The sequence below is a fragment of the Python bivittatus genome, unplaced genomic scaffold (genome assembly GCF_059951505.1).
Source record: "Python bivittatus isolate LINGU-HERP-01145 unplaced genomic scaffold, Pbiv_v1 ctg000700_np1212, whole genome shotgun sequence".
In the NCBI taxonomy this organism is placed as follows: Eukaryota; Metazoa; Chordata; class Lepidosauria; order Squamata; family Pythonidae; genus Python; species Python bivittatus.
Genome location: NW_028277098.1, coordinates 95,402,472 through 95,416,846, shown reverse-complemented (window position 1 = coordinate 95,416,846; position 14,375 = coordinate 95,402,472). Strand labels below are relative to the sequence as shown.

Below are 14,375 nucleotides of genomic sequence, written 5' to 3'. Positions count from 1 at the left end.
AGGCATCAATTCTTCGGTGCTCAGCCTTTTTTATGGTCCAGCTCTCACAGCCATACATTACTACTGGAAAAACCATAGCTTTGATTATGTGGATCTTTGTCAGCAAGGTGATGTCTCTGCTTTTTAATATGCTATCTAGGCTTGCCATAGCTTTCCTCCCAAGGAGCAAGCGTCTTTTAATTTCATGGCTGCAGTCTCCATCTGCGGTGATCTTGGAGCCCAAATAAATGAAGTCTGTTACTGGTTCCGTTTCTACCCCTTCTATTTGCCAGGAATTGATGGGTCCAGATGCCATGATCTTAGTTTTTTTAATGTTGAGTTTCAAGCCAGCTTTCGCACTCTCCTCTTTCACCCTCATCAAGAGGCTCTTTAGTTCTTCTTCACTTTCTGCCATTAGGGTGGTATTATCTGCATATCTGAGGTTGTTGATGTTTCTCCCTGCAATCTTAATTCCAGCTTGTGATTCTTCCAGCCTGGACAATAAAAGTAGTCCTGATCTATATGGCTTTGGTTTCTTGGTCTAGTATACCTTGTTGGGCTGACATCACATCAGCTACATTGAATGTTAATTTAATTTAAATATAAATGAAGCCAAATCAAACTCAGTTCTTGTCCTGGCCCCAACCATTCCCTATGAACCTGGGAGAGATGGATCCGATTGTTAAAATTGGTAAAATTGTGAAACTTCTGGTGCATAAGCCTTAGAAGCAAAACTAACTCCCTCTCAAATGCTGGGGGAGGAACACAGACTGTAATCAAAGTCACCACACCTATTTCCTAGCTTGTCTCTTCCTATCCAAGAGACCATACTGCACTAGAATATAGCAGCTAGAAAACAGGCTTTCTAAAAAGAAATCATCCTACTTGTTACTTGTTTTGATGAATTCTGTACATTCTCCTAAACCATATCAGAAGGAGCATTAAACACGGTGTGTTTTTATTCAAGTGATTAAAATTGCCTGCTTTTCATCACTTTTCATTTTTATGGTTTTCTCTCTCTCATGTATCCTCATCTCCGTCTTAAATAGCAGTCTCTTTTACATTAACATTTAATAGGCACAATAGCTATTTCCCTAAGCATGCTAGTTGGTGGAGGTGGTGAATTTTGAGCATATTATTTAAAAGACAAAATCTCTGTTAGTAAAATTAGCTTTGTAGCAACCCATCAAGAACTAATGGAGAAGATAAGCTATAGGTGGCACGATCTTCTGCCAAATTCACATCATGGCTATGTTCACACAACATGCTTAACCAGGACAGGGACATCTAGAGGCTACATTCAAGCAACCTGCTAAGCTTGGTTGGTGTTAGTGTTGCTTGTTGCTTTCTGCTCATCTAATGCTTATTAAAGATACAATATGATTGAATAATATTTTTCAGGTCAGTTGGCAACCCAAGCTGAACACTGATCACCCACTTTGCGCAAAGGTGACATCCATAGCTAAATCTTCTTTATAGGAGTGTTGATTTATATTATTGGAAAGGACATGTTCTCCAACATTAGAGGTAGACAAACTATGGCCTGTGGAGTGCTGGGGGCTACTTGTAGCTCCCAGCCTTCAATTTATGGCCCCCATCTTGACTTTTTGACATCCCCCACCTACCCCATGGATACCTCTGCCTTGCTGCACTTCTACGGCACACTGGGTGCATTTTTGTGTCACAATTTTTGGTGCAAAAATAAAAGTGAACATGGAAACATGGGGCCTCTGGGTGGTCAAACATTCCCATTCCCACCCTTCATCTGCTCCATATTTTTCCATCTTCAACTCTTCCCCAGGTTACTAGGAGATAATTTTCACTAGCCCATCTAGAAGCTGAATTGTAGTCTCTCAATTTGAAATACCTTTAAAGTTTGTTGCAGAAATGCTCTGTCGTACTCAAGCAACACCAGGAGAAGAAGAAAGAGCTCTAACACCCTACCCGATTATGCTGTTTTCAACCTCTATATTCATAACAAATCTAACTGCTTCTGACCATATGGCTAGGGAATATACAATAAAAGAATCCAACATAAGGAAGACTCATTGTAGAATACTGGTATCGATATTATCCAGATCAGAAACAGGCTCCAAACTGGAGATCTTGCAACCACTGCCTTTCTTTCAATTTCAGCAGGTCAGTTGGAGATATTTTAAAGATCTGTGTTAATCTGAATGTGAAGTCTGTCTTTAAGCTGTGTAGTAAAAGGGAAAAACATTTTTATCTTGCGACACTGTTGCTGCTAATATGAAATGTCTCTGTCCTATTTGAATGCGGTGTCTCTATACTACAAAGGGTTAACAGACTAATTCTGTCTTTAAATGCTAATACTGAACAATGGTCTATGGCTAAGTTAATTAGTGGAACCAGCTTGTGTTTAATTATTTCACTTGACCTGGTGCCGCTTTATACAATAATTCCTTTAGAGAAGCAAATGGGACTGGGGCAGAGGGGATATGTGATTTATGAAAAGAAAACTTAAAATCATTTTGAGAGGAGGAAGTCCTCTCTCTAACTTGAAATTGGATGAGTACTGTGTTTTCTACTGAAATAGAAGGGCTCATGAGTAGGTGGCGGTGGGGAGCAGATTTAAATTGCCAAGAATACGTTTAAACCTGGAGAGCCTTCCAGTTGCATACTTAACATCTTTCCCCTATTCAACCAGGATTTTATTTATTGAATAATGGAAAAAGCAACCAGCTGTAGAAGGTGGTGAAGGGATTTTAAAAAATAAATCTGACATAAAATGTAGCATCCAGGTGTGGTTGGGAAGGTGCTCAAATTGCTTCTCAGTAATCCCTCAACTAACCAAGGGAGCTGGCTTTGTAAAGCATTCCACAGTACAAAAAAACAACAACCTAGCCAAGATTAAACTAGCCAAACAGTGCTTTATGAAGGCACCTGGTATATCTTTACTTGATCTGGGTATACAGGGCTTTCAGGTCTTCTCTACAAAAATCCAGATGACCACTAAGCAGAAGCAAAGGACCTGCCTAGATCTCTCTGCTGCTGTCTAGTAGCCACCCTGATTGTTGAAACTCAGATCTAGTAGCCTTAGGTGGTTAGTTAAGCATGTTGTGTGAGCACAGCCACAAAGAACTGCATTGCTTTTATGTATTTCAGAAGAAAGATTTAGTGGAGGAAAAATATGTAACGCAAATATGGACATAACCCACTCAAGAGGAAGCAAAATCCTGAAGAATTGTATTAGCACCTCAAAATATTTACAAGACATCCCTGCCTATACTTCCAGGACAAATGAAGAATTTTGATTTGCAAAAGACAAGGAGCTGAAAGTAAAGAAGATTTCTACGAAACCAGGTCAGCTGGTGATTATCTCTTTAGGGTATCTCCCAATCAGATTTCAGAGTTCTGAAGTTTTCCTCTTAGCCCTTCCTTCCAAAATGTGGGTGCTGTTCATTCACACATGGCACTAAGTCATAATGAGGCTTAGCATGATGTATGTGTGTGGACCTAATCATTATGGTTTATAAAACCTGGTCTACAACTTAGCAAGATGTGTGGGTGAGATCACTATGGGTTGTTCAACAAATCATGGCTTAGTGCAATGTATGAATCCCACCATGGAGTTGGTGATTTTTTTTTTTTTTTTAGTCATCTAGTCCAACTTCTTGATCAATACAGAAAACTCAAAATACGTGTTCCTCATTCATTCTGGGATGACCTCCAATAGAGGGATCCCACTCTAATTAATTAGTAATTAGTCCTGTTGCCATCCTGTTTTATTATCAAGGAGATTCTATTCACCTTTGGCCAAAATCTACCTCCTTATAGCCCAAGGTAGAACACAGGAGCAATTATGTACCTGTACATCACGGCATCATCTTGCAAATTATGCAATTTACTTACTTGCATCAGACATCATGATATAAATATATAACTCTGTAATTTGTACTATGCCATCATGTTGTGTTATTATTTTGATGTTGATGTCCTGGCTTGTTACAAATGTCACTGCCTATAACTTAATCCCATTAGATCTAATCTTCTCTTCCAGGTTGGAAGAAAGCAAGAAAAGGCTGTTTGACATGACAGACCTAATATTTTTTTAAGCTGCTTTTGTCTTCTTCACCTCCATCCTTTCTTATCAGGGTTTCAATTCCTCATGTCCATGCATTATCATAATTAATTCACTTGAAGGTGCAGAATCCATTTCCAACAATATTAACCTAGGTTAATAAAAGAAAACCTTTTGCTAATGAGTGACATTACTTGTTACAATCACACGCTATTAAAGGTTATATCAGCATATAATGACAATATCCAAATGAAATAAGGCGACATTGTTTCTACACATTGTATAGTAACTTTGACTTCAAGCTCATAGCGAAATCTTATGATAGCTAAATTCAGTGTAGGGTTAATCAGCTGTTTCCTCAGACAGAAAAAAATTGCTATTGAAATGGGGGATAATTTCCTAGTGGAATAATTTCAACAACTTGATTACGTTAGTCATGATACCTAGCCATATTAACATCTTAAACCTTTGTATTTATATTTTTATTGCTTGGGTTTGCAGAGTTAAATGCTACCAGGAATAATATACCATAATAATTGCTGCTCTTAGAAATTTTCAGTTCATCATGGACAATTAATGTTGAACTTCATGTGCCTTCAGGAAGGGCAGGATATAAGTTAGAAATAAGAGAAAATGGGACCAAAGAAGAAGAAAAACGTTTTTCTCAAGACAGTGAGAGAATATTCAGAGATGATAAGATATTTCAGATTTCCCCTTCTGAGGTTGGAAAGAATAAATATAGCATTAATTACACCCTCTCCTATTTACAACAGTCTTGTAGGGTGTTTGAAATTCCGCTCTTAGGAGGACTCCCCCAAAAGTTTCATCATGAAGGACTGAATATGTGGAATTCAAAGTTGCCTTGAGTCTCAGGAGTATCCATGGGGATGGAGGGTCAAAAAAGTCACATTGGCAACTGCAACCATGAAACCAGTGCTTCACCTCTTGCATATAAAAAGGGGTTGGACTTTGATCACAGAGTCAAGGGAACCCTCATGATCTTTTTGACACCCTTTTGATTTCCCAATATGCCCAGAAGTTGAGAAAGTGGTTCTGTCATTTTTCTTTCACCAGACTCTCATTATGTACTTGACCAAGTTAGCAAGGGTGGAATTTATTTCTTTCCATTTATTTCAGTAGAAAAAGAGAATTAGAAAGAAAATGGCCAATGTTCCTCCTTCCTTTGAAAAGAATCCCACTAGATTAGACCAATGGCTCTCAAATCCCACATACAGTGTCACAGGATCAATTACACACAAGCAGGATGTCAGAATTAAGGTCATTCTCTTGTGTTGCTTCACTAGCAACTGGTAGTTAAGATATGACTGCTTAAGGACTTTTCCTGTGGCTTGGTTGAAGTACTCTTCACCCACACCTGAGAAGCAAAAAAGTAAACCAGCATATAATTTGCTACCCCACTGGCAATCCCTACTCTTCTTCTGTAGTCTTCTTCTGTAGTCTCTGTTTTGGCTTGCTGCTGGGTGGTGGTATCCTGCTTTGACTGATGTAGTGTGGGGGTCTGACACGTGTCCAAACTCTACTCCTTTGCACATGTAGAGATGTCAGGTTTTGAAATATCTGTTCCTTTCTTCTCCTTTTCCACCCCTCATCCAGAGTCATCCATGGGAAAAAAAAAAGTCATGATGGTTGTCATAACCACATGATCAAAGCCCTTCCTTCTTGATGTGGATTGACAGCACATGGTTGTCCAAAGGGATGGGACTTGTATTCTACAATTGCAAGCTGTGAGAAAGTGAAGCTGGAGTTGCTGTCTACATTTGGGAAAAGTAGCTGCAGCCAGGCAGAAACACTTCACACCACCACTTCTCCAAGGCTCGGCTCAGCTCATCCCTTCTTCCAAATGGCAGTAAAAGTTTACAACCCCAGAAACTTGAGAGGAGATTCATTCATTCATTCATTCATTCATTCATTCATTCATTCATTCATTCATTCATTCATTCATTCCCCCACTCACAGTTTACCCACAAGCATCAATGCCATTCCAGGTGTCTGGCTAATTGAGCCGCACCCTGGCATTTTTAGGAATGTGCGGATGTCCATAGGCAGCCTTACCCCACCCAGGCCCCAAAGTGTGTAGGAGAGAAGGAGAAGAAGACAACAAGCAGATGAGGAAGCGGGAAGTAATGTTTGGACTGTATGACTATTATAGGCAAGCAAGAGAGCTATCAGTCAACTGCCAGGACCACAAGCTACTTTGGCACCAAGTTATCTATATCAGGGTTCCTCAACCTTGGTGACTGAAGATGTGTGGACTTCAACTCCCAGAATTCCCCAGCCAGCATGCTGGCTGGGGAATTCTGGGAGTTGAAGTCCACACATCTTCAAGTCGCCAAGGTTGAGGAACCCTGATCTATAAGACATTTTTGCCAGCTAGAACTGGCCCAACCTATCTGAGATAAGCAGCTGGTGATTCCCCACTTTGAGGAGGACCAAGGTATGGTGGCACCGTAGATGGGGTCCCAGTGGATATTAGACCTGACCTCGGCTGCCTTCTGAAGATAGTTGAAGCCAAAGCTTTTCCACAGGTGTTTGAGACTTGATGGATTGTTTCTGAATTACTTGATTTATTTTTAATTTACTTATTTATTTATACAATTGATAGACTGCCTGACTTAACAACTCTGTGCAGCTTACAATTAAAAGTAAAAAAAGGCAAACGCCAAAAACAAGATCATGGGTACCCTGAAGACAACATACTGTATAACCCTCCCAAAACCCATGCAACGGGCTCAACCATTAACTTGCCCCAGAACCTGGGAGAATAGGTAGCTCGTTAATAGCTCTCTGAATGTCATCAGGATGGGAGCCATCTGGATCTCTGGGATCTTTTTATCATCAGGAGGTTTCAGTTCTTTGGTTTATCGGTTGGAGTGTGAGGTGTCCAGCTAGGAATTTGCCAGGTATCTACTCTGATCTTCTTATGGTGAGCTCCCAAAAGGCATCTGTCTGGTGACTGTCACTGGAAATGAATGTATTAGACAGACAGGGATAAACCTGGTTGAACAGCTCCTATTTGGCCCAACAGTAAGGCACCATGGAACCTGTAGTCCAAAATCTGGTGGGCAGTGTGTTGCTCACCTCTTAGGTATATTTTTGGCCTGCTCCCATAAGGATCTTTGTATTGTCTGTATACTTTTGTCTTCAGTCAAGAACTTTAAAAAAATCTAGTTTCTTAAATTGTAATGGAAACTGTTTCAACAGTGTGCATGTATTTAAATTCTGCTTTTAGCTATTATGTTTTATTGTTATTTTGTCATTTGGGGAACATCATTTAATTGTTGCTCTGTGTTTTATATGTGTTTTAATCTTGTAATCTATTGCAGATCTGGAAGTGTTTTTTTTTCATTTGGGGATTATAAATGTTCATTGATTATTATTATTACTACTATTCCTGTTACTTTTCTATTGTCCTGGAATTGTCTTTTTTAATTGAATGGTTGGATATATTGCATAAATAAATGAGGAAAATGTTACTTATCCATTTTTCTTAGAATTTCATTAACAAATAAAATATTAGCATTTCCCCTCCATCAGGCCCCAATGATTAAACATGGCATATAAATTTGTAGCAAAGGCTGATGTAATGCTATTAGTTCCCTGCATTTTTGAATCCAGGAAAGGCAATAGGTGTTGTACAGGTACTAGACCTGCACTGCAAAGGTTTGCATGGCCACAAGATGGCAGCCAAGAGACAAAGACAAGCACTTTGCTGCCACTTAGTGGTTGCTCTGTTTTTTTGGAGCCCATCTCTGGTAATTCTAGATGCCGTCATCTTCCTTCTTGACATGCCCAGACCATTTCATTCATAAACAAATGAGCCATTGATTCTGCCCTCTACAGGCTTCTCCTTTGTTCTTCTACTTGGCGAAGAAATCAAGTGGAAGAATAGTGCCGTTTATGAGAACTAAGAGTTAATATTTATACAGGTTCGTGCATTTTTAAAGGAGAGCTGCAGTGCTTTAGGGATGGTTTAGAAGCAAAAAAATCCAACTGAATGGATTCATGAACCTTTGACTCTTGGGAGCTTACAGTGGGGTGAAGGTTGTATTCATACCTTGAAGTAAGATTGGGAATATTTGGGTTGTACTATATGTAGCACACAACCAAAATATTTACTATCCAGATAAGGGTCAGTGACATTGGAGATGTCTCAACACTTACTGGCATGCCAGCAACAAGTGGAAGAAGCCACCTTTTCTTTATATTCTCAGGGATCCAACATTTATTCATAGCAATAGCACATGAGAAGAAGACAGCTTAACTTTCCTGCAAAAACAGGGCTCCCATCCCATTTCTGCTTTGGTCAGACCCTTGAAATACTTTACTCAGTTCCACAAGTCAAAAAGAACAATGACAGATTTGGGTGAGTTCAAAGAAGAACATCCAAGAGGGTGAGGAGTCTGGAAACCAAATCCCATGAGGAACAGTTAAAGGATCTGGGTATATTTAGCCTACAGAAGAAACAACTAAGGAGAGATGTGAAGAACAGTCATCAGATATCTGAAGTATCCTATTCTGTGTCACACAGAAGAGGAAATGGACTTATTCTTCCTCAGAGAATGCTGCCCCAGAGGGCAGGACTTGAACCAGTGAGTTAAAACTACATGAATGGTCAGGGTAGACATCAGGAGAAACTTCTTAACTATATGAACTATATTAGCAAACAGGCTGCCACATAAAGTGGTAAATTCTCCTTTGTTGGAGGTGTTCCAACAGACTGGATGGATCCTGCACTGAGCACCTGGAAGATCCCTTCCAACTCCATGATTCTATGAGAATGATCTCTCTCTCTCTCTCTCTCATTCCCTCTCTCTCTCTCCCCTCCTTCCCTCCCTCCCCTCATAACCCTCACCCCAATCCCAGGTCCTACAACAAGAAGGCTCCTCAAAATATAGGCTTTGTAACTTGGACTTTTCTGTTCTTTACCATGGACACGGGAAATGGTTCTGTTTGTATTATATCCTGGACTGTCAGCCCTTCAAAGGAGACCAGACTGGGAAACCAAACTCATGAATGATAATACTACTTTTATTATAAGGTTACATTTACAGAATCTTGCAAGTCTGAATGTGCTTCCTCCCTCCCTCCTTTTATCTTCCTCCTATTCCTCAAGTTTATTCGTTGTTCCCATTACATTGACAAACAGCTTCCTAAATATGTTTGATTTTTAGGCTATGAAACAGGGCATTTGGCCTGGTGCCTTCCAGTTGTGCTACATTTTGACTCCCATGATTCCTCAGTTAGTATGGATAATTCCTAAACTGCACGGGGGTGGACTTGAGTAAAAATCCAGATAACCACCAGATGGCAACAAAGAACTGGAGTTTTATGCATCTCTTTGCTGCCATCTAATGATCATTTGGATTCTTGCAGCCCATACATTGTAGTCCTAATCTTAACAAGCTATGTTGGCTGGGAATTATGGGAGTTAATCCAATAGCTCTGGAAGGTCCCTGTCCTCTGATGAGGCTCCGCCTGATCTCCATGTGGATCCCACCCAGATGCCATTCTGGAAAGCCTTGGGTTGGGGTGGTTGGGGCCCCTGTCAGATTTGTGTGGGGATGGGGGTATTGTTAGCCAGTCTCATCATTGGTTCTTGTTCTCTTGTATAATTTGGTTATATTGTATATTCTATTTTGTTTGGTTTTATTGTATACTGCCCAGAGTCAGTTTGGTGCCAAATTGATTAAACTAAATTAAATTACCTGACTGGGGGACAGTAAATTCCATGAACATGTGTGCCCTTCCCTTAGACACATTTATTGTACGCTGTATGCACATTTTCCTGTGGTCATATAATGTATTTTCAGATGCCTTCTATGGCAACTGTCATAAGTCCCCTTATTCCTTTAGCTCCTAATAAAACACCCATCGCTCTTTCATTTTCATCTCTGACACTCTCAATTCTGGCTCTGTGTTTTCCTAGTTAACCCACCTAATACATTCTTGAGTCCCTCACTAAGTCATTCTCCTTTCATCTTCAAAGATTCCTTAACAAACCTCACCTCTCCTTTGCTCTTTCGATGTTTTCATACAAATGTTTGATTTTGAACTCGCTTTCAACTTGATTTCTCATTCAATACACCTTTGAATCCTGATCTGTTTAAATTCTTGCATCCATGAGTAGAACCTCACATTTTCTTCCCATTAGCTCAGGAGGATTGATGTTGTTTTGTTTCTCCTCTAGCAGTTTTTACCCCTGTGTGAGCATGGAGCTTAAAATCTGTCTGTTGCAAAACCATCTCCTTTTAATAACTTTTATGAAGTGGAGTCCAATTATCGTTATCTTCCTTGGGGATCCATTCAATTAAGCACAGCCATGGTGAGTAAATGGTCACAGAGCTGTGCAACCATATTTACATCCGATTAGTGGGAACCATAGCTTTGAAAGCTATCAGTTGCTTATACACTGCTTTGATCTGTTTTTTGCTTTCCTATCTCTAATGTCAGATACAGTTTTGGTGACTCCTCTTTTTCAAGTCAAAGAAAGAATGCAGAACATTTAAGGAGAAATCCTAAAAGGACTTTATATGCTGAGGCACTAGAGAAGCTGTTAAATATTGGAGGGTAATTTCCCATAGGGCCAGGGTATCTATCTGCCTATCTCCATGGCTTCTGCCTACCTGGTAAAATTGGGCAGAGTGGGTGCACTTTGTGCCCCCTCGATCAAACAATGCAATCTAGTGGTGTCTAAGAAGTGTGCCTTCTCTGTTGTGGAGTCTGCTTTTGGAATCATTTCATCCCAGAGATCCATGTGGTTTCCATCCTGATGATGTTCCAGAAGTCTTTAAAAATGTGGCTGTTCTCCTAGGCCTTGGGATGGGTTGGTTACGTCCATCCTGTTTTATGGTATAGGAAGTGTTGTTTGGGCGTCCATGATTGTTTTTCTTATTGCTTTCTATCTTTTCAAGGGTAAGCTTCCCAGAATCATTCTGGAGCTGGATGGCCTCAAATTAATTAAATATATAAATAAATCTTGCTCAGTTAAGTCTTCTTCAAGTGGAGTGACTTCATGGTCATGCCCCTGATATCTCAGCAAGACTTTGCACCTAGCCAGGGTCATCTGGGCTCCAAAGTCATGAAGTACTGGATCTCATTAGTACTTGAAAGGGAGGTAGGAAATGTTGTTGACTAGACTGGAATGCCTAAAAACATTCTGGCAGAGGCAGTAGCAACGTGCATCCATATTTTATTTCATTGTACGTATTTATGTTTTTTTAACTACCTTAAGCCCAATGGAAATGGGTGAGCTATAAAACCAGGAATACATACATGCTGTAAAGGAATTTAGAGCTGATCTTGGGGATAGCGAAGGAATGAATGAGCTGTTAAGGGAGCACTTACATAACCCTGAGAAAAAGGAAAGTGTGAGAAGGAAACTCAAAATAATGCTGTCTTGATTTTGCTTAGTGCAAGAGAGAAACTTGGACAGGCTTTTAAGATTTTGTTATTCTACTTTACTGCAATAAAGAGCATTCCTGGAATCCTTTCATGACTGTTTTGTGGCCTGGTCTACCTCAAAGAGTGGACATCAATCTTGAAAGCCTGATGATTGCCCCACCCATCAAAAAGAAGCATAGTCTAAGCGGGGTGGGGGTGGGGGTGGGGGCAGGGGTGGGGGGAGGGGGGCTTTCATCTGCTTCCATTACCATATTCTCGGTGAATCTAAGACAATGCTCTGATATTAAAAGTCAATTATATCGGGGGGGGGGTAAAAACTTTTTTACTTTTCAGGTAAAAACAAGTGTTCCTCCCTATAATCTCTGGCTTTTGATCTCATGACTAAGATTAGCCTATTCTAGTCATTGCCCAAAATAACATTTTGGGGGGAAAGGGAAAGTCAGCCATAGTTGCTGAATTTTGTTATAATGAAGAAAACAATAGGGTCAATCTTTCCTTGTTGCTCCAAATCTCAGGAGACAAGAAGCTTTTGGAGCAACAAGTATTATAAAACAATGTCTGTGCTAAATCAGCTGGCACTGGGGAGGAAGCCAATGTCATTGCGCCTTTTCTCCAGCTCCTTTTCATCTCCAGCACATTTAGGCTCTTGAATATTCTTCATCCATCTCACCAACTGGCTCAGTCCAAGCCAGTTCTCCTGCCTGAGGGTCAAGTGCAGCTGGAATGTCTGCTTTAGGCAAGTACCTGGCATCCATCTTTCTTGTCTCATCCAAATCTTTTTCACAAGTTCTCCACTCTTGGCTGCAGACTTGCTGTCAATGTTTCCCTCAAGTTCTCTGAATCTACCAGTGGCCACCAGAGCCAAAATGCTTGGAGGCAGCATTTGAGCATCTCTGCTGTAAGGCAGTGCTGGGATGTCTCAATGCAGCTCTGGGCTCCTTAAAACCTTGATGCAGCCTCCAAGCAAACATCAGCCTGAGGTGTTTGAATGAAACAGGCAGAGACACTGATGGAGAAGGGAAAAAACAGGGGGAAGGCAGAGAGGAAATCACTGGGCAGCTGCCTGTGTTCAGAAACATAGAGGCTTTGACATAGCTTGCTAGGCCCCAGTGAAAACAGAGGGAGTTTTTGACAAGCTTCTCTTCACTCATCAAATGTGGCTCTTCAGATCTATGGTTTTCAAAGTTTGAGGCAGGATTTTGGAAATCAGGGCAGGCAGCACCAGGGGAGAAACTTATCTCCTTCCCCCCCCCCCCCCCCCTGTTTGTGATCTCTGTTTTTAGGATAGGAAAAACAGGATATGCTGGATATAACAAAAAAAAAAAAATTCAGAAAATGTAGCTCAGAAATATTCAGAAAATGTAAGGAGGAGGAGGAGGAGGAGGAGAAGGAGGAGGAGAAATGCTTTTTCCTGTCCATTTTTCCATTTTCCTTCTACAGCACCCAACCATTGGTCTTCTTTGTGGAATTCTGGATATATTTGTGAGATCAAAAGGCAAAAATCAACTAGGAGATAACAGAGGAAAAGCAGGAAGAATGAAGAAATTTTGCATCCATTGCTTCTCCTCTACAAAATTCTTTGCTCCATCACTCTGCAACACAGAAGTACTGCTAGAATTCACAGATGTAGGTCAGCCGATTATTCTGTTCAGGCTTTATTGTTTGAGTAAAAAGATAAATATTTAATTGGCAGACAATCCTAATTTAAAAAGAGCAAATGCAGCCTGCCATATGCTCATGATTTGGAAATAGCCCACAATCCCTATTCAGGCTTTCTTCAAGCACCTTAAGCATGTGCTGGACTTTGGGCAGTGAGTTTGGGGTTGAAGACCCCCCCAGGGATGCTTAGTTATTATTTGTTTTTATTTTACCTTTCTTGCTTTTTCACTGAAACAAAATCTTAAAGATGATAAATGCATAATAAAGGAAATAAGCAAAGGACCAAAAAAAAAGAAAAAAAGAAGCAAACGGACATGTATATATGATACATATGTTCTCTTAAGGAAAAATGGAAAGTTTTAAAATATTCTTATTTGAGACTACTCTTCAGCAAAACAGCTTGTAAAGACCAAGCTAATCTATTTTGGAGAGAGAAAAACTAGCTAAGAAGTGGGGACTATAAAACTCTTTAATTTGTTAGCAAATTAAAGAGTTGATCTCTTACCTCTCGGTCGAGTCCAGCTGCCACTGTCACTATATCTCCAGTCTCGCTGTTAATTGTAAACATATTCTGGGATGGACTCTGTGGAGTTTGAGTCACAATGCGGTACCTCACCATCCCATTTGCTGTGGTGCTGTCGTCGGCATCGTTTGCTGTCACTGTCATCACGTAGGTTCCTTCACACAAGGTAGAGATGACAACAGAATCAATCAAGTGGTCCTCAGGAATGGGAAAGATTGACCCAGAACATCCAGCCCCTAGAGACCAGTGGATGAATCACCTGGATCATCTCATCCAGCCTTCCCCAAGCTGATGCCCTCTAGCAATGAAGCATTTTAATCCTCATCTTTCCTAAACTGCATGATCATTTATCCATTGATCATACTGGCCATGAATTACGGCAGAAGACTCTTTCACAGCTGGAGGGCATCCATATGAGGAAGGCAGAAGATGCATGTCTCCAGGTATATTTTTCTCTTCCTAAAGTAGAGAATTTTGGAGACACTGGGAGAAAGGAGATAAAAGAAAAATTCTTCTACTTTGAGAACCACTGTGAACCCAGTGGAAGGTGGTAAAAGTCAGAAATTAGCCCTTCAAGCTCTGACAAAATTGGAGAAAGCATGTCACTGGAAATCTAATGAGATGTGAGGTCCAACAAAATTCTTCTGATGTCTTTAATGAGTAGAGTCCCCACTGATTTTTGACTAAAGTCTCCTATTGACCAATAGGGATTCCAATCTTTTCCTGACGATGCCTCTGAAAAGATGTACT

General features: G+C 40.4%; 1 protein-coding gene across 1 annotated transcript in view; it reads right to left on the bottom strand.

Moving 5' to 3' along the window:
• Nucleotides 1-14,375, bottom strand: part of CDH4 (cadherin 4) — a gene marked incomplete at its 5' end in the record, with an annotated part of 288,665 nt that overhangs the window by 84,542 nt on the left and 189,748 nt on the right. The window contains one exon of the mRNA XM_088153879.1: nucleotides 13,608-13,780. Within this exon, the coding sequence (XP_088010005.1) occupies nucleotides 13,608-13,780 (173 nt within the window). The remainder of the gene's footprint in view (nucleotides 1-13,607; nucleotides 13,781-14,375) is intronic.